Source organism: Antechinus flavipes, chromosome 1 (genome assembly GCF_016432865.1).
Source record: "Antechinus flavipes isolate AdamAnt ecotype Samford, QLD, Australia chromosome 1, AdamAnt_v2, whole genome shotgun sequence".
NCBI classification, from domain to species: Eukaryota; Metazoa; Chordata; class Mammalia; order Dasyuromorphia; family Dasyuridae; genus Antechinus; species Antechinus flavipes.
The window spans coordinates 348102737-348125051 of record NC_067398.1 but is presented as its reverse complement, the minus strand read 5'-3'; the positions used below and the strand labels follow the sequence as shown (position 1 = coordinate 348125051).

Below are 22315 nucleotides of genomic sequence, written 5' to 3'. Positions count from 1 at the left end.
CTTAAATGCCATTTTGCAATTTTATTAAGAAAACTTGCAATAATGGGGTTGTGAAATAATTTGTTGGGAAAGCTGGAGGTCCCAGGTGGTGACAAATCATGTTATGCAATACATAGCGTTCATCAGATCCGTTGAGTTTTCTCTTTTGAAATCCCAGCAGTTACACCTTATGAAGAGATTCACATGCACAACGGTCAGATGGGGTAATGGTGAAATCCTTCCTTGCTTTTGTTGCTGAGAATAAAGCTCACTTTATACTTGTCTAAGGAATGAAATGGAATTTGAAGAGGCAGACTCTGCTGGACAATAAACTGTAAAAGGTTCAAAGTTTTAGAAGTTACATGAGCTGGTTGTTATTTAAGTAGTACAGACAATGCTTTTCAAATCATTCCAAAAATGTGGCCTTCAATGTCTTTACCTATGTGACACTTGCTGCTTGAATACAGTGCTGTATTACTCAGTGGCTGAAGTTACATGTCATAGATACCACAATGGAAAAGGATAATTTCCATATCTCAGACTTTGACTCAATGTCAGTATTATAATAATTGTTTTTGTTCTTAGCTTAAGTGACAAATAACAATATGTATTTTATTCAGATTTTACTCTCTGGCCTTGTCATTCCATTTTTTTCTAGTGATATTTAGATTCAGCTTTTTATTTTTTATCTTTGTTTTTCTGAAATAACATGATTTTTACCTCTAAAAATTTTTACTTATTGCTCTGAGTACTTCATGGTTTTATGATTTCTTCAGCAGGTTACTCCTTCCACTGATGTAGATGAGAACCCTTCCACGACCTGGTAAATGATCTTTGAGGGTTACTATAGAAGCTGGTCTACACATGCTAGACTATGCTGTTACCCACCACTTTTCCAGCTTGGTAGCACATACCATAAACTGTTGGCACATTCCCTATTGTCATACTTTGTTCGCAGAGATGCAGTATCAACAGGGTATGAAACAAAATCTTTTTTGAAATTCTTTGAATACTATGAGTCTCATGATGAGACTTAAAAATATGACTTGAATGGAGATTGGGTCTGTACCCACTGGTAAATAATGAACAGGCTACAATGGATACTGAATTGATAGCAAATAACTTTACAACCCCAGAATTAAACTCCTGTTTATAATTGTCAATGCTTACTGATTTCTCAGAGGAAAAATATAAGCAATCAAATAAATTAGGGAAAGTTGTGTTGTGTTGTTCCTTAGCACACAGACATGAATGACCTGATTCGATATTTTGTACATTTAGCATTGCAGATCTTTTCTCTTGTTATTGTTTTACCTTCTTTTAACACATAATAATCACCCAATTTTTACTTCCTGCCTTCCTTTAGTTACCTAATGACTGCATATGATTATAGTATCATAGATTTAAATTATCATCTGTCATTTTGCTGTCTGGTGAAGCTATGGACTTCTTCCTTTTCTGAGTAATATTTTAAGTAATTGAAGAAATTTCAGTTAAAAGTTGATGGAAATATAATGTATTATATATAATATACATCAACCTCCTGAAATCTATCCAATCTATCTCAAGAGGTTAAGAACTCTTTTTTCTAAACCTAGAAATTTCTGCCAGGTATCCATTTACTTAGAGACAGTTTTCTTAATTGGGAATTACACATTAGAATGTAAATCCGACCTAGTTCTCCCTACCCACCAAAAACAAAAGCACAGCTATACGTGTGTACGAGCGCATCATTGATTCTACAGATTTGTTTGCTTGTTGTTGAAAAGTAGTTAAATTGCTTTTTCACAAAATCATCAACAGAAGATAATTGTATAACTTGGCCATTGTTACCATTGCTACAGGGCTGGCTTTTCTCCATTTCCCCCTTGAACCTTGTAAGTTTCTTTCAAAGAGATAGACATTACTGTAGAATAGAATTCTTGCATATAGTTTCACAAGGTTTGGTGAATGCTTAAATAATAAATAATTTTTATTTTATCTTCTCTTATGTTTCTTATTACAAAAAGGGTAGAGTTTTATATCAGTTAATATATAAATTTAATGACTTGGGTTTTACATATTCAGTTGCTTGAGTCTTTGTCACATTGGAACTAACCAGATTAACTGGTGCATGTTTTCAGCATTGGGGATGGCGCAACAAGTGATAACTGAGGCAGGAAATTGGCAGCATTTTACCACTTTAAAAATAGCCACAAGAAATGTCAGGACTTTGCGGATAAGAGGTTAAATTAATTCAGTGTTTGTAGGTTCTAGAGGTTAACATGATGCCTCATTTAAATAGATTCATGATGGAATTGGCTCCATTAATCTGAATGAGTTGTGTTTGGCCAACTCCCTGATGTGATTTTAATAAGGTTAATAAAGTACTTCCAGGTATTGAAAATAATCTTTCAATCTTATGAAAAAATAGTTGGTGATAGTTTCCCAAATACCAAGTGCAGATGCCAAAACTGCTGGCACTAATTAACCAGAGAACATTAGAATATTCTCCACTGTTGTTTGCTAGGGATCTTTTATCTCTGTCTTTCCTGTCCATTCTCCCAGGTACAATAGCAGGGAAAAACGGACATTTTCTCTGATATGAGAACTATTCATACTTCCCTTATTAATTTAAAGTTACATATATTTTTGTAAAGAAACATATGTTTGAAGGATGGGTATTAGATAGTACAGTGGATAAAGTGCCACATCTGTACTAAGGAAGATCTGAATTTAAATTTAGACTCAAGTACTTATTAGCTTGTGACCATAGGCAGTTTATTTAACCCTATTTGCCTCAGTTTCTGCATCTGTAAAATGAGCCAGAAAAGGAAATGGCATACCACTCTAATATATTTGCCACAAAAACCCTCAAAAAGGGTCATAAAGACTTGCATGTAATTGAAATAATCTAACAATAGTAGTCAATCAAATAGTTAGCTAGATGGCACAGTGGGTAAAATTCTGGACTTGGAGTCAGGAAGACTTGTCTTCCTGAAGGAAAATCCAATCTCTGACACTCTGGGAAAGTCACTTAATTCACTGAACTGAGTTTCCTCATCAATAAAATGAGTTAGAGAAAAAAATGGCAACCTGCTCCAGTATCTCTACCAAGAAAACACCAAAAGGGGTCAAGAAGAATCAGGCACAACTGAAACTTACAGTGAACTGAACTCAATTCCAAACTAGTTCCAAACCTCTTTTGATATAATTCAAAATAAACCTCTTTTCATCTTATAAACAGAGATCTTGAGATGCAATGGGTAGAATGACTTAAAAGTCTCTAACACTAGCTATATGTCACTAAACAAATAATTTAATGTATGTCCTTTAGACAACTTAAGAAAGTCTTGTAATCATGCTGAGAATTTTGTTGAAACTTTAGAGGGAAATATTGTAAAATGATGTTTTCTGTTGTTGAACATTTATTAAGGGAATGAAGGTTGTTGTGGCCATTCAGATGCTTTTGACACAAATATTTTGCAGTGGGTATGAGTGCAGTAGTTTTGGCAACAACGGACTGTTTTGAAACATGAATCTTTCAACCCACTCCATTCCCCCACTCACTTGTAAAGCACCTGTTTAGGGCAGCTGGTATTGTCCATTTCTCCTATACACGATCAACTATTGACACTGAGTAACTTAGTCGCCTCAGTTAATTTTGTAAACAATTTTATTTTAATTATGCAAGAATTGCCCTTAATGAAATCAGAAAAATAAAAGAATTTTCTATTTTAAATTTTAGTAGTAAGACTACTCCTTCATGAGCTACTTTAGAAATTCTTAAGAACTAGAGAATTATAGTTAAATTGTTTTTCTGTACACTTATGTACAGTGTTTTTTATATAATGCAGAATATAGGAACTCCAGTGTTATTGCTTTAGTAGCTAAAGTATACTTCAAGGAATTTTATGAACTTGATTTTGTTTTCAAATCAGAATAATATACCAAAGTATAAATTTGGAGTTTGTTTTCAAAATAATATAGCCAAATATGTGTGGTGTAAAGTTTTAGCTGTCATATGAGACTGAAAGGAATATGTGTTTCATGTGTCATACAGCAGTGAAATCCAAAAACCAAAAAGGAATGAGTCTCAAAGTTGTTCTGAAACCCACTTTTCTTTGCTAGGTATAGGTCAGGGATTTGCTTTCATGACATATATGTTTATCTTTGTTTCCATGTAAAATTTAAACATCGTCTGATCAGCCACTTGGACACACTGTACCTTGACCTCAACAAAGGATGTCATTTTCGTCTTCTGAACACGAAGGGCAACAACTAACCAACCAAACTTAAGTTAAGTTTAGATTCTAGAGAGTGAGTCAGAGAAGCATTCAAATTTTTGGTTGGGTGATAAGGATGGTTAGAACTGGACTGTCCTCTCATTGAGAGAGAATAAGAATATTATTCTTACTGTTTTCTTTCTTTCATCAGTAATTATAGTTTTTAAATGTTCTTTCTGATGCAAAAATATAATTTATACTTTCCAATGAGCTTAGTTTAGTTTTATTCTCCTTTATATGGGATATAAATCAGCATACCTCACCTAGCTCTAATAATAATAATAATAGTAGCATTTATATGGTATTCTCATTTGCAAAGCACTTTACAAATACTATTTCATTTTATCCCCACAACAGCTCTGGGAGCTAGGTGCTATTATTATCTCTATTTTTCAACTAAGAAAACAGAGACTGGAATAGGTTAGGTCCAAAGTCACACAAATAATATCTGTGGCTGGATTTGGACTCAGGGCTTCCTGATTCAGGGTATTAAAAACTTTAAAATCATCATATGGTCTACCAAGAATAATAGATTTGTTTTTTTCTTGCCTATTCTTATTTCTTCAGTTTTTGTTCTTGTCCTATTGCTATAGCTGACATTTTTAGTAAAATATTGAATAATAGTGGTGATAGTATACGTCCTTGCTTCACCCGTGATTTTATTGTTATATCTTCTAGTTTATCCCAATTATAGATAATGTTTACTCTTAGTTTTAGATAGAAGCCAGCCCTGTGGAACAATTAGTGATATCAAAGACACTAAAGTTATCACTGCATCCCTTGCCATTTTTAGTTATTTTGATTTTTGGACTTGCCACTGGACTTTGATGACTCTGGAAGAAGAGAGCGAGTCTGACCACTTGGAAAATTGAATTCACACACAAGTCAAGACATAACCACATGATGTCATTGGTTTTCAAAAACAAATAGTAATGATATGAATTTAGTCACTCTTGTAAGGAACCTACAACTTTAATCCCAATTTTAGTCTTAGGATTCCAGTGGAATTACTTGTTTGAGTAACATGTTTGCAACTCTTTTTGTTCATAATAGGTAAGGATTAACTTTTGTAGTAATAAGTTAAGAGATAGATAAGAAAGTATCATAAAAATAACAAGTCCCATTATAGATAATTGTTTTTAGTAATCTGCTCACAACAACAACCAACAGCAGTAGCAATAACAATAATGATAGAAGTACTTAAGATCAGACCAAATGTATATTGTCTCAAATACCCCTGGACATTATTTGCAATACTTGTATTAGGTACTTATTAGATATTTGTGTCACCCGAGTTGAATTCACATGTTCTACTCAAAGGTGGTTTTTTTTCCCCACACTATTCTGTCATATTGTTCTCGTGGCACCACATAATTCCTATTCTTCTCCATGTCCCCATATTGATTGCAAATTACATAGAAACTTCTGGTATCAGGTTTTTAAATGTGGGAACTCTGATTTATTTTGAGAGGAGACATGACAGAGAATAGAATTATTATCTGCATTCCATAAAGATTTTATGGGATTGCAACTATTTAAGGTTCTAATTTGAGATTAGGCAGTTGTTCAACTGAGCACCTCCTCATGCTAAGACATTCAGCCTCTCTGGAAGATAAAAAGATTCAGAGGTGTCATTGCTTAATCTCAGTGAGTTTTCATATTTGTTGAGTTAAATTATAGAAAAAGATAACTTACAATAGAGAACAACCCCAAATTAATAGTTTAGAAATTGAGAATATGAAGAGATTTTTATTATGTCAGGGGAAACAAGAACTTGCACTGAGCCTTTAAAAAGAGATTTAAATACATGTAGGAAAGAAAAAAGAAAATTAATCTAGGCAAGGGCAAATTTTGAGAAAAATTGAAGGGGCCATAAAAGTATAAAGTTGGATATAGAGAATGCTAAATCCTATTTATGTAGTTCTCTAAGGTTCACATAGTATTTTACTTAAGTGCAATTTTTTTCTTTTTTCTTCCATTGCCTACAAGTAATGCTCAGGCTCTTTAGTCCATTTAAATAAGAAAATCCTGACTTAATTTTGCCAGTTCCTCAATTCATCATCTTAATCTCTGTTCCCTTTAATTGCCAATCTCATACTTGGAAGTGATTTTTGTGAATTTTCTCTGGCTCCATCTCCCACTTATTTCTCAATTCCCTTGCACTCCTACTTTTCATCTACCTTTTTCTTGAAATTGTCCTCCTGTGCTTGATAAAGATTACTTAATTGCTAAATTTGAAATCCTTTTCTCAGTCTTCATCTTCCTTGACCTACTTTTACTGTCTGTTGTCTTTTCCTCTGTAAATTTTCCTTCTTTGGCTGCTGTGTCCCAGGTTCTCTCTTTGATTTCCTGTCTGCTTTACTCTTCCCTCTTTTATCTCTTTTCTGGATACATCTTGGATCCTCTAATTTTGGTTTTCCCTGAAGGCTGTGTCCTATGTTCTCCTTTCTCCTTTTTTTACCCCAACTCTCTTTGAGGTCATCTTCTTCCACTTAGCCAGTTAATTTGCCTATACAGATGATTCCCAAATCTTTATCTTGAGCCTCTCCATCAATTCTGCTAGCTGCTTGCTGGAAATCTCTAATTCAGTGTCATCAGCATCTTAATCTCATGACACTTCTATTCACCCATTTTTGTAAATTTAGTCATCTTTGACTTATTCATCCTTTACTCCATAGCCATTCATTTAGCAAGTGCTTTCAATTCTTTGGAACAACACCTCTGCATCTATTCTTCTTTCTGCATATCTGACCATCATTATAATTCTTACCTTGGCTATTGCAGCATCTTCCTAATTTGTCTTTCAGTTTCTAGTGTTTTCCTCTTCCAACCTATACTTACACAGCTTTTGAAATAATCTTCCTAAAGTATAGGTCCAAACTTGCTTCTCACTTTCTCAAAAAGTCTTTAGTAACTTCCTGTTGCCTTCAAAACACAACTGTACATCCTGGAATTTCAAGCTCTTAACAGTTTGGCTCCAGGCTATCTTCCTGAGTCTGTCATATAACTCTACTTTGTGTATGGTAAGACTTAATTACTTACTTTTCCATAGGTAATTTGTTGTCCACTTCCCTTCCCCTATTCACTTCCCATACACACTATTGTTATCTCCATATATAATTTCTTTCTCCTTACTTTTTTGCCTCTCAGACTCCCCAGGTTAGTTCAAGTTCAGGTGTTGTATACTCTTTTCAGCCTTTTGTGATTTCTTTTGTTCTTGTGCTATCTCCTTCCTCAGATTACCTTGTGTTTACTTTTCCATGTGCATGCTGTAACTACCTGTCCAAGTGGCTTGATAATTAAAACAGTTATATTTTCATTTTTAAAAAATCTATTTTCAGTGGAAGTTTTGTGATGAACATAATTATTAATAAAACAGGTAATAAATATACAAATATTGAAAATGCATATTCAGTTTAAGTGCAGGCCCAGGATTTTGACCTTATTTTTTAAAATACATTTTCAAGACTCTCAATGGTATGACCCCAAAATCTATCTTTTCAGCCTTTCTTTTCATTACTATTCTTATATAAACCTCCTTTTCCTGCCAAAATAATTCATAACATGAGAGTAATATTACCTATATTATCTTCCTGATCCATTTCAACAAACACTTCTTAAGTAATTACTAGGAACAAAACTCTAAAGTAAGTGCTGATAGCAAAATACAGGAAAACCAGTTTTGAGACTATTGCCTGAGAGACAGTGGAAATTTGGCCAGACTGTGCCCCTTTTTTCACAGGGAGGCAGAGACAGTTAAACATGAAAAACTAGAAAGCTATGAATATAGTCTCCCCTAACCCTGACCTATATACTAAAGGACATAGATAAATAGATATAGATAAATCAGTCTATGTGTGCATCCTTATCTTGCTTACTTGGTTAGTATATTTAAAATGTATCTAGCTATTAAAAAGATACTGTGTGTTAGTGTATTTGAATAAAAGGCTACAGCTACTTTTGCCTTCCTGAATACAAAATAATGTTACCATTAACTACTCTTTCCTTTGGATATCCCACATGATCCTGGACCTGCAACATACAGTTTTTGTCTCTCTCTGATGTCAGATTATAGAGGGCTTTTCACGACTTCATATTGTTTATAGAAGTGAATTAGATTTTCAAATGCCTTTTTTTAGACCATTCCCTTGTATTTCTATGTATTTATTAACCAACTAATCTCTTTTTAAAAAAAAAATAAGGCTAATGGGGTTTAGAAGCCAAAACTTTTAAAACGTGCATTTGTTATCTTTAGATTTCAAACTTGGAAGGGTCACTCAGACTCATTTCTCAGTCTTCACGGCTGTGTAGTTTTCAAAGCTTCCTTTGCTATGTAGTTCTTCAATGAGAGGCATGTCAATGTCTTGGCAAACGTAGCAGTGACTGTGGTCTAAATGGGTCCCTTGGAAAAGCTAAGCTCATGCTTATTTCAAGTGTCATGCTTTGTTAAATAGTATTTCTTCCTATTCTGGGAAGTGTTATTTAAGTGCTGATTGTCTCAAAAGACTTACCCATCATTTTAATGCATCCTAAAGAAGTTGAAAGAGAGAGGGAGTCACAGTGGATAGGCAGTATGTATGTATATAACTGATTCATTTATGTGAATTAATACTTCCCTAAAGAATGATTATATATTCTAGAGTGGAGTTTTATGTGTCAAATGAAAATATTCTCAAGCCCTCTTATTGGGAAAATAAATTGATACTAATCTTTAACAATGGCACATTAAGCACACTCTAGGTTACCATGGAAAGACCTCAGAACTTGAAAGCAAAAGACTTGGGACTTAGTTCCCAAATCTATTGCTTCTAGCTATATCATCTTGAAAAACTTGTTTAATTTTTCTGGTGCTCAGTTTCCCTCTGTGTAAAACTGAGAACATAATGTGGTTGTTGCCCACTTCTATAAGACTGAACGTCAAATGAGATTACATCAGAGTTCTATGTAAATTTAACCTGCTGGTGTTAATTTTCATATTGTGATTACCAAATATGTTAGAGTTGTGATACATCTCTTTAGGAAGATGATCAGTAAGATCTAGGCAATGTCTCTTATTTTATCATAAAATATAGCATTCATTTTAGTTGTTGCCAGTACATCTAATGGTATGAAGGAAATTAAATTAAAAATCTCCTCAAAAGGAATTAAAATGAGTTAGTAACAAAATGTATGTTCCTGTTCTTTAAACTAGAGCAAATTTTCTTTAAATTCACCCCTCTTCCCCCGGGCTTCCTTTTTTTTTCCCTTCTTGTTTTTAATGAGACAGAATCAGTGTAAGTGAACAAGTCATTTGATGAAAAGTCTTTCCAGTGTATTTTGAACAAAACATATTTATATTTTCTGAGTTAGAAATCTTCAAAGTTGAAACATTATTTATCGGGGAAACAAAAGTCCTGGACCAGAGACTTGGGAGACCTGAGTTCTCGTTTTAATCAATTTCCTTAGATTGAAGTCTTATTTCAGATACGTGCTGACTGTGTGTCCATGACAAATCATAGGGCATCTCTAGGCCTCAGTTTCTATATATTTCAAATCAGTCAATGAGAGATTAAACCTGCATTTTGTGATGAATATGGAGGGTCTATGTATGTGTATGGAAAGGGGATGGACCCATAATTTCATCAGCATGAGCAATTCTAGATGTGGAAACTCCCTTCATTGATTCAGATCAGTAACTGTTCTGCAGCATCTAGGAGCAGAGTCTCTGGGTGCATTTACAGGGTCACTTTAGACTTGCTCAATCACATGCTGATAAAGTGTCAGACAGTACTTGGATTGAAATTTCATGATTCTGAGACCAGCTTTCTATTCACATTCTATGCCCTCCTAAAACTAAAGTGAATTAAAAGTAATTTAATGTTAAGAATATTTTTAGTTCTTTCAGACCAATGGAGCTAATTTGGCAAATTAAATCACTAATTTAAACAGCAAAGATTGTTCCTATTTCATTTGTGCTGTTGAGCATCTGGCATGGTTTTTATAAAACACATCATAGAAAAATTCCTATGATTTCTGAGTGATATTGTAAGATTTATAAATTATGTAACTAAAACATATATGTATATATCACATAGCTGGTATTTGTAATGGGCAGGACTTGAACACAGGTCTTTATGGCTTTGATAACAGTGTTCTATCCAGATCCAGACTTCCTTCACACACAGTAAAATTATGTAATTTATAAATCTGAATAAATCATACATTTGGATTATTTTATATTACATCATATTATGGTATAGTATAGTACTCTACTTCTTTCTAGGCAATACAAGTGAAGTATATTGATCAGCTATACAACCTTCTAGGTAATACAAGTGAAGTATATTGATCAGCTATACAAGTCAGTGATTTCTAAACCAATTTTGTAGAGGATTTTTCCTACTTACCTATATATCTCTATTGGTCTGAAGCTGTAGTTATAAGGATCCTAAAATATCCTTAAAATTATGTTGTCAGGAATAAATTATATATGTATCCAATTTATATGCACTGTCTAATAGGGGGTATAATATTGAGGGGAGAAAGTGAGTTCCAGAGTAACAAAAACTTTGCTCTAAGTCCTGTTTTTGAAACATTATAGTTGGGTATCTGTGAACAAATTATGTGCCCCAGACAGGTTTATAAGATTGTAACTTACAGAGCAATTACACATCTTGATAAGTGGAGGGAGGTTCATACTTGGGACTTCCTCATGCCCTTTGTGTGTGTGTGTGTTTGTGTGTGTGTGTGTGTGTGTGGTTGTGGTATCTGTCTGTCTTTCTCTTATTTGCTCATACTTGCTTTTCCTCTCTTCTATCTGAAGTATAACATGGAATAATGATATAGGCATGGAGAAAAACATGGGAAAATCAAGCATATGCCCCTAGAAAGTATAGAAATTATAACTTAAGAGCCTAGAGGTCTAAGAGGAATAGCAATTGGATTAGAATTTTAGAGCCTTGAGAAAAAGATAATGTTGTGTGGTGTAATGGCTGCTCTAGAAGTTATGTTGGAATAAGAAAGACTTTGATTCTGCTTAACTTATCAGTTATTATTATGCCATATTATGTGTGGTGACAAATGAAATTTCAAAAGTTTGGAAATCAATTTTAAATGTGCCTTAGGATTGTTGGAATATTTGTATTCATTTCTATTTGCAACTTACCGCCTGCTCTATAGCTGTTCATATGCATCTGATTTTTATTCTCCCTCTCTCCTTCTTCTCTCTCTTCCTTTTAAAAAATAAGCTTTCAGAATGTTGGAATATTGCTATTTCATTGATTTATGACTTTCAGACTCAGTGCTCTTTCTCTTCTTTATTAACAGACAAGAGACGACTTCCTTGGACAAGTAGACGTTCCTCTTAGTCATCTCCCGGTAAGGAAGTTTAAAATTATCTATATTTTATGTGATGAAAAATAAATTTTAACTTATGCCCTTTGATAAGTGTCTTTATTTTAGGAAAATATTCGTTATACTTTAGGGAAGAATAGAAGATAGGATTGAAAGAATCAAAGTCGTACTCCCATTTTAGGAAGAAAGAGAAATCTCAGCTTCAAAATGAAGGTTGTCTTATCAATATCAATTATTCCCAAAATCCTAATCCATTTTTTTTATACTTTTCTGTATTTCTAGTCAGGTTGTTATGTATCCCAGCTCTTTGCTCTTTATTATTGGCCCATTTTTCAGTAATTTTTCCCTTGATTACCAAGAAACTGAGGGTGAGGAGAGAATAAATTACATGCTTTTACCCAAACTGTTCAGGAAGTATATATCTCATTTTTCTTTCTCTTGGAGATTTGTTTCTGAAATCAGTGCCTTTCTGTTTTATGGAGTTATTTTCCACCTAGCACAGTGCTATAGAAAGCACTATTTTTAACCTAATTAAGAAGTAAAGCAGATGACTCTTTTAGCTTCTGGATGGTGGTCAGGAATATTAGGTTCTGTAAGAGAGAAGACAGGAAGATCTTGATAGAAAGAGATGACATCTCAAATTCTAGTTTACTTTTTCTGTCCCATTCTCTAATCTACCTGCAACACAAAATGATAATTGTATTTAAAAGTGTAATATAGAACAAAAAAAAAAAGTCATTGCTTTGGGGAGGTGATGATTGTGTTATCTTTGATCATCACCACCTACCTATCATCTTCATTATCGTCATTTTCAATATTTGCCATGACAAATAGGTATAGGTGGAATAGATTTTCCATTAATGAAATAGTTTTAAAACAGCTAATGAGAATTTAGCTTCTGGATTAACCTGAAGCTGTTCTTAGCAGACTGAACATGCAGGATAGCCACTACCAATGAATGCTTCTAAAATATCAGAAGGGAATCTGATAGCAAAAACTCTATTAAGAGTCCCCATTAAGAAAGGAAGGTCAAATATTTGTTTCTTTCCAAGCAGCACAGCTTGTATAAAAATATGAAACTCTCAAGTGCAAGTACTCAAGGGGCACCTATGCTTTTGTATGTGTGTGTGTATGTGTGTTTTTTTAATATAGATACAAACATACTTCTCTGAGTAATGGCTATAAAACAAGATTCCCATAAGAAAATATCTCATTACTTTAAAAGCCTAATTTGTGTGTATTTTAATATATAGTATTTATAACTTTGAGACTACAATGTGACACATAAATTTAATGGGCCAAAATATGTATGGATTCATAGATTTGTTGACGAGAACTTCTTAACCTCTGTGAACTTATTCCTCCCTTTCCCCCCCACCAAAAATTGCTAGCCATATTTCATTATGATTGTTTTCCTTTGTAAAGCTATATATTTCATTTTCTGCATTTAATAATATTATTCTGAGAAATGCTTTATCAGACTGCTACATTTTTCAGGAATACACCAAAAAAGTTAAGAATCCCCACTTTAAAAGATCAGGGATTCTAACAGTGTGGATACTTCTTTCTCCCAATACTGGTTGCAGACTTTCCATCCCTTTGGCTTAGATAATGTTCTTTAGTGAATTGTTATTGCTTAAAAAAAAAATAACCCTAAAGGGCAGCTAGATGATATAATGGATATTATAATGGACTCCACCGGCCCTGTCAGGAGGATTTGAGTTCAAATTAGGTCTCAGACCCTTAATACTTCCTAGCTATGTGACTCTGGGCAAGTCACTTAATCCTGATTGCTTCACACCCTTCCCTCCCAAAAAAGCCCTTTGCTTAGAACTGGTTCTTGAGGATAGGCCTCTTCAAATCCTTTGTCTCTCCATTTTACCTTACAAAATTTGTGTCCCACTGTCCTGGCCATGATGAAACATCAGAGTGAGACAAATGGAGGATTTTATAAAAGAAACATAAAATCTCTTTGCTGTTGATTACTTCGCAGTGAGAATAATGTAATAAAATTATTCCAGATAATCTTTTTCATCCCATTATCAACATACTGGTGCTGTGCAGCTAGATTAGGTTCATGGATTTAGTTGGGGGTGTTTAGCAGTCTTAACCAGCATTTTTTAATTTTTTTATTTTTGCTGAGGCAATTGGGGTTAAGTAACCTGCCCAGGGTCACATAGCTACGAAGTGTTAAGGGTCTGAGATCTGATTTGAACTCGGGTCCTCCTGACTTAAGGGCTGGTGCTCTAACTACTGCACCGCCTCTTAATCAGCATTTATTGTCTCTGTGGAACAATGCTATGTGCTGGGAATACAAAGACAAAAGCAAAAAAATCCTGGCCTTCCCTCAAAGATCTAATTGAAAAGACAGCATGTACATAAATAAGTATGAACAAGATATATACAAATCAAATGTAGATGCCCTTACAAGAGAACACCTTAGAAGAAAGATTTTTAACCTGCTAGAGAATCTGTGAACATTTTTTTTGGGAGGGAGATATTTTGGTAACTATTTCAATATCATTGATATTCTTATGTTATATTTATTTATCCATTCAAGAACATTATTTTGAGTAGGAGTCCAGGGCTCAACTAGAATGTTAAAGCAGCATGACACAAAGAAGGTCTAGAACCCCCATAGTAAAAGATGAAAAGAATGAAAAAAGTTTTTCCATAGGAGGTAGCATTTGAGACCAAGTCTTGAAGGAATCCTGAAATTCTGTGAAGAAGAGATAATCATGTAGATCATTTTATATTAAGAATATCAAATGTGGGGTATCAGATTATACTAGGGGCCAGGGAGGGATATAGAAATATGGTACAAGGAAAGAAAAAATAAAGAAAACACCCTAAAACCATATTTATTTAGGAATACTATATTAGTCTAAGTTGTTCAGAAATCAAGTTTGCATCAAGTAGTCCATGAGGAAGAAATACATACAAATTCTAAACTATATTTGTGAAAATCCACCTCATTCCAAATTTCTGCCCTTCTTGCAAAAGGGGAAAAAAAAGATGGACTTTTAACTTCTTCTTGCACAATAAAAGATTTTTTCCCCCCTTCAATCCCTCCAACCCAAGATAATGGATAATGTGGAATATATTAAGTTACTTAGAGTATTCTATAAGAGAACAGATCAAAGTTCAATTTTAGGAATTATTTTTATTAATTTTAAAATCCAGTTTTATGTTTTTAGAAAGAATTGTAAGGTTTTAAATCTTTTCCCTTTCACAAATAATAGTCAAGAAGTTTATTTTCTTCTCCCCTGATCAGACACCAAAATAATCTCTAATAGAAATTCTAGTAGTCCATTGGCAGAGTTGGTACTATGTATCAACATTTGCAGTGTAACATACTATATTGTCATTCTTCATAATGAAACTTTTAAGCTGAACCATATTTACAATTATAAATTCACTAGCCTAAAGAAGCTTTTCAGAAATACAAGTAGGTCAAGGCATTCCCACGTCTTAATGTGTTCACTTGGGAGCAGATTCTTAAGGGAAGAATGCTGAGTAATAATCACTTTGGTATCTCTGCAGCGGGTTGCGTTGGATCTTCTTTAGCCTCCTATACGAATCCCTGAGGACCTGGGACAAATTAGATACTCTCCTAGCTTTCATATACTATGACTTGAGATTCCATTCTGGCATTCCACCACCAGTAGATAAAAATGAATTGGAATATGAAGTGTTACCTATATATGATCTGAATTCAGGTGATCTGGATGGGGGTGGGGAAGACTCACTCACATAGAAATCTACTCTAAACAGCAGTAACACAGAATTGAAATGGGAGGTGATTATTTTTCTTTATCAAGAAGCTAATTTATTAATAAATTTAACACATTAGAATTTTCAAGTGCTAGCAAGAGCAGAGGATAGATTTAGAGTCCTAAGGGATCTGAGCAGTCATATAGTCCAACCTCCTCTTACAGAGGAGAAAACAGGAATATGCTAGAATGTTAGGGAACTTGCTCAAGGCCATGAGTAGCAGAACCACAATCCTGAAGCAGATCCTCTATGCAAAAATTCTATTTTTTTCTACTTTATTAAGCTGTCTTCTCTCATTGAAAATCCTATAATACAAAAAATAGATCCCATACTTTCCCTCGTTCACATTTTTTAGTTATGGATGATTCATTTGTTGAAAGACATACAGAACAGCATATTTGGTCATGTATACTTATTGTGTATCTATTTTGTACTCTAATATATTTAACATCTACTGGTCATCCTGCCATCTAGAGGAGGGGCTGGGGGGAAGTAAGGGAGAAATTGGAACAAAAGGTTTGGCAATTGTCAATGTTGTAAAATTACCCATACATATAACTTGTAAATAAAAAGCTATGAAATAATAAAAAAAAACAAGAAATAAATATACAAAACAAATGAAAAAAAAGAAAGAAAGAAAGATATACAGAAGCTATGACTTTATACAGAAAAATCTTAACCACTTAGATCATGTAAAAATAAGAAATATAAATTAAAATTTATTTTTGTAAAATAAATAAATAAAAGTTTTTATAAAACTTGGTCATTTCTTCTCTGTTGCTATTGAAATAGCCCAGGCAATAAAATTCAAGATGGCCATAGTAATTCATAATTTAGAAATAATTTATTTGTAACTGGCCTAGATGGTGTGCATGGCCAGGATGGACCTCCAGTAGGATTCTGGCATGGTTCCATGTCCAACTGAAGTAGGGACAGCCTTATAAGCATTCTTGTTCACCCTTGCTGGTACATTTTGACATTAAACAGTGACTCCACTTTACCGGACAAAAGATACAATGGCAGTGTTTTAACATAGATAGGGATCACGTTAGGTGACCACCCTCAGAGAACAGATATCCTTGGGAGCATTGTTGATCTGGCACTTGAAGTGCAAAAGAAGTCCCCTAATCTAGCTTAATAGACCCTTCTCTGGGAGCCCCAGGCCCTTTAACTTAAGACTGAGGGAGGGAAGGGAGGCCAGTCCTTTGTCTATTTCATTATGAGATAGCTTTATTAAAACAACTTTTCCATCTGGAGGTTAGGAGTTTGATAGTAATGAGGTTTCCTATTAGTATGTTTTGTTTCTCATAAGAGTACAAAGTCTAGCAGAAAGGATTGATGTTAATTGAACCACAGTTTAAAAAATGAAATTGTATGTAGGTTAGATAGAATAGAATGTAGAAACTGGAAAGTGGGCATTAATAACAAACAATAAACAAAAAAGAGAGTATTAGACCAGTAGTCTGGGGCTTGATACTAGCTTTGCTGCTGTGCGTTATGTCCAAGGCTCCCAAATATACTCCAAGGTTGATGAGGCCTCAGAGTCTCGATTGCGATATCAGAAATACAAACCCTTGGCTGTCTCAAAAGGTCTTTTTGCCAGAAAGCTAACCCCTCCAGCTAGTAGTTACCAAGCACAGCCACTGTACACAAGACAGATGCCCACAGAGACGGAAATAAACACAGCATGTTAGACTTAGATACAATGACTAAAGAATAGTAGATTTGTTGCCAAGTGCAGTTTTGAATTGTAGTGGGCAGCCTCAGTCTAACACCTTCTTAAGGGCCATTATACCATTGGAGATATTCAGAGAAATGATCTTTGTTACCATGAGAGACATACAGAGAAAGCTCTAAGCTCTTGGCAATTCAGACACACCCTTCTGGAATCCCAGAGGCTACTTGGGTTTGAATCACTCTTTACAAACAACTGAAATCAGTCACAAAGATTTTTCATAATAATGTCCAGGCTATTAACTGTCAGCAATGAATATCATTCTTCTTGGTCTTTAAACATCTGCATTATATACTGCCCATGGTAGTGTTGCTTAGTAGGAAAGGGAATGGCTGAATGCTCTTCATAACATAGACCTTGACTAATGTACTACTTTTTGATGTTTCTTCATGAGAGTGTGTGAGTCTTGTTTCTCAGAGGGTATCTATTCCCAACCTTTGTGGCTAATTTCAGTTTTTTGTAAACAGTGATTCAGACCTTAGTGAAATCTGGAATTCCAGAAGGTTATGTAAGAATTGCCAAGAGCTTAGAGTTTTCTCTGTATGTCTCTACTGGTAACAAAGATCATTTCTCTGAATATCTCTAGTAGTGCAACGTCCCTTAAGAAAATGTTAGAAGACAGTAACCCTAAGAAGGTGTTAGACCGAGGATTGCTCACTACAATGATATCAATTCTATATTTTGTGTATACATCTAGTGATGAAGTATTATCAAAACAGTCCATCTCAATATTGTAAGCTCATTATCAAAATACTGTCTACTGGGACATAATTTTGTTAATCATGAAACTATATTTGGGTATAGTAACACTATAATCTGTTTCATTAGGGTGAAACTTGAGCATTTGGAAGATTTATTTTGATTAGCTGCATGGTAGATGGATTAGAGATGGGGGAGATATTGATAACAGGGAAAGAAAAGCTTTGTAGGAGGTAATTACATTAGTTTAATTCAAGAAATAATGAGCATCTGAATTAAGGTGGAAGTACTGTGAGAGGTATTGTAAATTGGGAAGAGATTCAAGATTATAAAGGTACAATTAACAAGATTTGACAGTTGATTGGATGTAAGGTATGAGGGAGAGGGATAACTCTAAAGTTTTAGAATCTGAGTAACAATGAGAATATTACTCTCATCAGTAAAAATTGGGTAGTTGGAAGTTACCCAAAGTTAAGTTTAATTGTAATTAAGCATAATAGTTGGATATTGGCCACTAAAAGTAAGTTAATCAGCTGTATTATAGTGAAGTCGGTATCCTGTAGTTATAAATTGCAACTAGCAGTTTATATACTATAATTTAATGATTGTATCCTTGTCTAATTTTTGCAACTGGAATTGTTGTTAGTCCCTCAAGTCGGTGATGCTAAAGATAATATGCAATAAGCCTACTTTAGGTAGTCTCTTGGTAAAGTCTTGGTTATTGTTTTAAATGTAGGGAATCCAACCAAATTTATAGACATCCCATGTTTCTAAGGGGAAGATTGATGTCCAGTTTGATAGTTCAAAAACATGAAGACTGTCAATTTTCAAACCTAATTTGCTTCTCATGTCTATAGACTGAAGACCCAACCATGGAACGGCCCTATACATTTAAGGATTTCCTCCTCCGACCAAGAAGGTGAGGGCTTATTTTTATTGTATTATATGTAGGCTGATTTCAATTTATTAAAAATTTACCAAAAAAGCACCATTTAGCCAAACATATGGGTAACTTGTTTTTTCTTCCTGTTATTTAGTCATAAATCCCGGGTAAAAGGCTTCTTACGATTGAAAATGGCATATATGCCAAAGAATGGAGGACAGGATGAAGAAAATAATGATCAGAGGGAAGATTTAGAGGTAAGGCCTTTTGCTTTATGTTTACTCTATTGTTTAAAAATTTTAGTAAAAGAACTAAAATGAATTTGAGGTTTATTTAGAGTGTCTTATTTCAGAAATAAGAATAAATGTGTTGGCAACCATCTGTTTCAGAAATAACAAAGGCCATCATGTTTAGACATAATAATGAGCATATATTATAATTCATTGTAGCCTTTGTAGTTTATAAAATGTAAATATTCACCACAAACAGTTCTAATGTTTTTCTTCTAACAAAGATAAGAAGGGTTATTAAGTATAGAATTGAAGATGAAGAAATTATTTCACAATTGCTTGAATCGGTGAAATTATCTACTGTTTTCATGCCCTATGTTATGGTACTTATAACAGTAGATTCAGTGCAGAACTTGGAGTCTGGAATCTGTGTAAATCTCTACCAGCCTCCATCTCATCACCTGTAAATGAAGATAAGACTTATTTCACAAATTATTGTGAAGATAAAGTGATAGAGTTCAAATGTTCAGTTGTTTCAGTTGTGTCTTTATGATCCCACATGGGATCTTCTTGGCAAAGATACTGGACTGGTTTACCATTTCCTTTCCTGGCTCATTTTCTAGATGAGCAAACTAAGGAAAACAGGGTTAATTGACAAGCCCAGGGTCACACAGCTAAGCAGTGTCTGAGACTAGAAAGTAAATCTTCCTTGCTTCTGGTGTGGCAATGTAGCAACTGTGCCACCTAGCTGTCCATAGACTATAAACAAAGTATTTTTAAAACCTTCAAGTTCCACATAAGTGCTAGTTGTTATTGTTATTGCATATAAAGGGAAGATAAAAGCATAATGAGTTGTGTCTGAGCAAATGACTAAATCTTGAGTTTAGAAAATGCATGTTTATCTATGTTTTTTTTTTTTTTTTTTTTTTTTTAACAGCATAACTATTGTGGAAATGTTTTGTATGATTACACATATATAACTGTTAAAAATAAATAAATAAAAGATAAATGGTTTTAAAAAAATAAAGAAAATGCCCATTTGGATTTGAGAGATTTCAAAACATTATGAAGTTTATGAAGTCAATAAATTTTTTGTGACAATCAAAGAAAATATATATTTATATAAGATAATGTTTAGTTTGTTTGGTCAGTCACTCATGGTATCAGATAATAATAATCATAAAATAGTTTTTATTTAAGAGAGGGTTTTTTTTATTTCAAAGCACTTTGGCACATTATCTCATTAGTACTTTCATATTGCTCTATCTGAAAAAAATAAAATGCTACCTTGAATGTGAGTATGATTTTTAAAAAACCAAATAGCCCTTTTGACTTTATAAAGATTTAACTTTTACATTTTGATGTAGCTACCAAGAACAATTGAATATCTTTTCCACTTAGAATTTCTTCCTTTCTTTTTAAAGAAAGCATTGCCCAAATTTTGCTTTTTCCTACCCCTATAAAGGATTTGTAAAGCAACCTTACTCATTAATTCCATCATGACTTGAATATTTTATTCTTTTAAAAATCTTCTTTGAACCTTGGGATTCATTCAAAGTAGTCAGAAGCATTAGAAAACCTCTCCCAAGTTTCTTTTTCATTTGACACCCACATGTGAGAATATATTAGATGACTTTTCCCTAGAAATAAATATTTTGGACGTATCTGTTCTGATAATTTTTTCTTTTCTTTCTCCCTTTTGGGGTGGGAGAGGAAAATGAGGAGATTTGTTGAGGAAAAATAAGATGAGTTCCCCCAATGCCTTTTCATTTTATGTTCAAAACAGTTACCTTTTTCTATGCTTTTATATCTTGAAAAGACCCTCTCAGTTCTGTTTTCCTGGGCAAGTATTCCTCAGCTTCTGACAGTGGATGTTAATTAAGGCCTAACTATTACTTGTTCTGCCATTTGTGTACAGCTGTTGTATTATGTGAATAATGTGTTATGGGCATGTTAACAGACCCCCTCAGACTGAAAAGCCAAGTTTTGGGCAATATTTCACTTACAACTTTCATTTCTATGTATGGTATATGAGGAGAAAAATGAATAAGTGGGTGGTAGACAGTTCTGAATTTCAAGATACCATAAGCATGTCAGCATATTTTCATGTATTATTTTAAATCCAGTAATTTTTTACACTTTTTACACTCTTCTGATGGCAGTAACCAACATATTAATAATTTTACAGTGATTTTACTCTGGAATATTAGGAAAGGAATACTTAATGCTGAAAATATGTGTTATAAAATGTAATTTTAGCTCTAAGGCAAGACAGCCTGATAGTATGGAGGCAACATCTGTGGAATAAAAGGAGACAAGTATTAGTTCCCAATCTACATTTGGTTCCAAGAATGAAGCCAGTTGTTGAGGGCGGTCTTCTTTCCTTAAGAAACTAGTCAAGAATGGGTAGATTCTTACCTAGACAAAAAGGATATTGGCCTGGAATCTATTTATTCCTAGCTTTATCATTGATTCATTTTAACCCACAATAAGTTTTTGAACAGATCATTGACATCTGCAAAATGGATATTTTGTTCATTTCATTAATCATTTAAAGATATTAGAATATATAGCCATGTGTGTCATTTTAGTGAAGCACTGGTGAAAGTCCTTTGGGCCTTCAAATGAAAAGTTATATACAAGGTACAACATTATAAAATAAAAAGATTAATTTTAAAAATAACAACATTAAATTGCTTTATGAATCTTGTCCCCTTCGAAATAGACACCTTATTTTTATTCCCCTTCTATTCAAATAAATTGTCATTAGTCAAAATATTTCTGATGTTTCTCTTTGGTATTAGCCTTTAAATCCTGTAGCAATACATTAAAATCCTATTTAATTGAGATAAATTATAAGTGAGCACATTAGAATAATTGTGCTCTGCTTCTTGCTAGCTAAAGATTATGAAGGAAGTAGATTAGATTATTCTTTGAGTTTCTTTCAGTTCTAAAATGACTCCAATTTATGTTTCATAATTTCATCTGGGCCCTGACTTCAGAAAAGCAATTCTTTTTAAACTTCCTTAATCAATTTATTTTATTTTACTCACTGCAGGAGTTGTTCATACATTCTATCTCTTCTCAATCTCTCCTAATCAAATTTCCCTTCATTATATCAATAGATAGCCTTAGTGTTTTTAGAAAGTGACACTGTTATATTCTCTTCTCTTTCTCCTCTCATTTCATTTATGTCTTTTTCCACTATCTCCCCACTATCAACTTCAGTATTGATATAGTTGATCACCCTCTTTTGAAAACTCTATCCTTTTTAAGTTTGTGTGACTCTGTTTTTACCTGTCTGACCATTCTTCATTTGTTGGATTTTCATCTGGATCTTATCCATTCTCTGTCTGCCAAGGCTCTTCTCTCTCTTCCTCTGTATTTCTTACTTGGTCATCTCATCATATCTTCTCTG

At 33.7% G+C, this 22315-nt stretch overlaps 1 protein-coding gene across 8 annotated transcripts in view; it reads left to right on the top strand.

The window, feature by feature from the left end:
- NEDD4L (NEDD4 like E3 ubiquitin protein ligase) overlaps positions 1–22315 on the top strand; it is a 465473-nt gene that overhangs the window by 338485 nt on the left and 104673 nt on the right. For all 8 annotated transcript variants that reach the window (XM_051969577.1, XM_051969576.1, XM_051969578.1 and 5 more), the window contains 3 exons: positions 11550–11600; positions 18642–18703; positions 18822–18924. In XM_051969577.1, coding sequence (XP_051825537.1) covers positions 11550–11600; positions 18642–18703; positions 18822–18924 — 216 coding nt within the window. The remainder of the gene's footprint in view (positions 1–11549; positions 11601–18641; positions 18704–18821; positions 18925–22315) is intronic.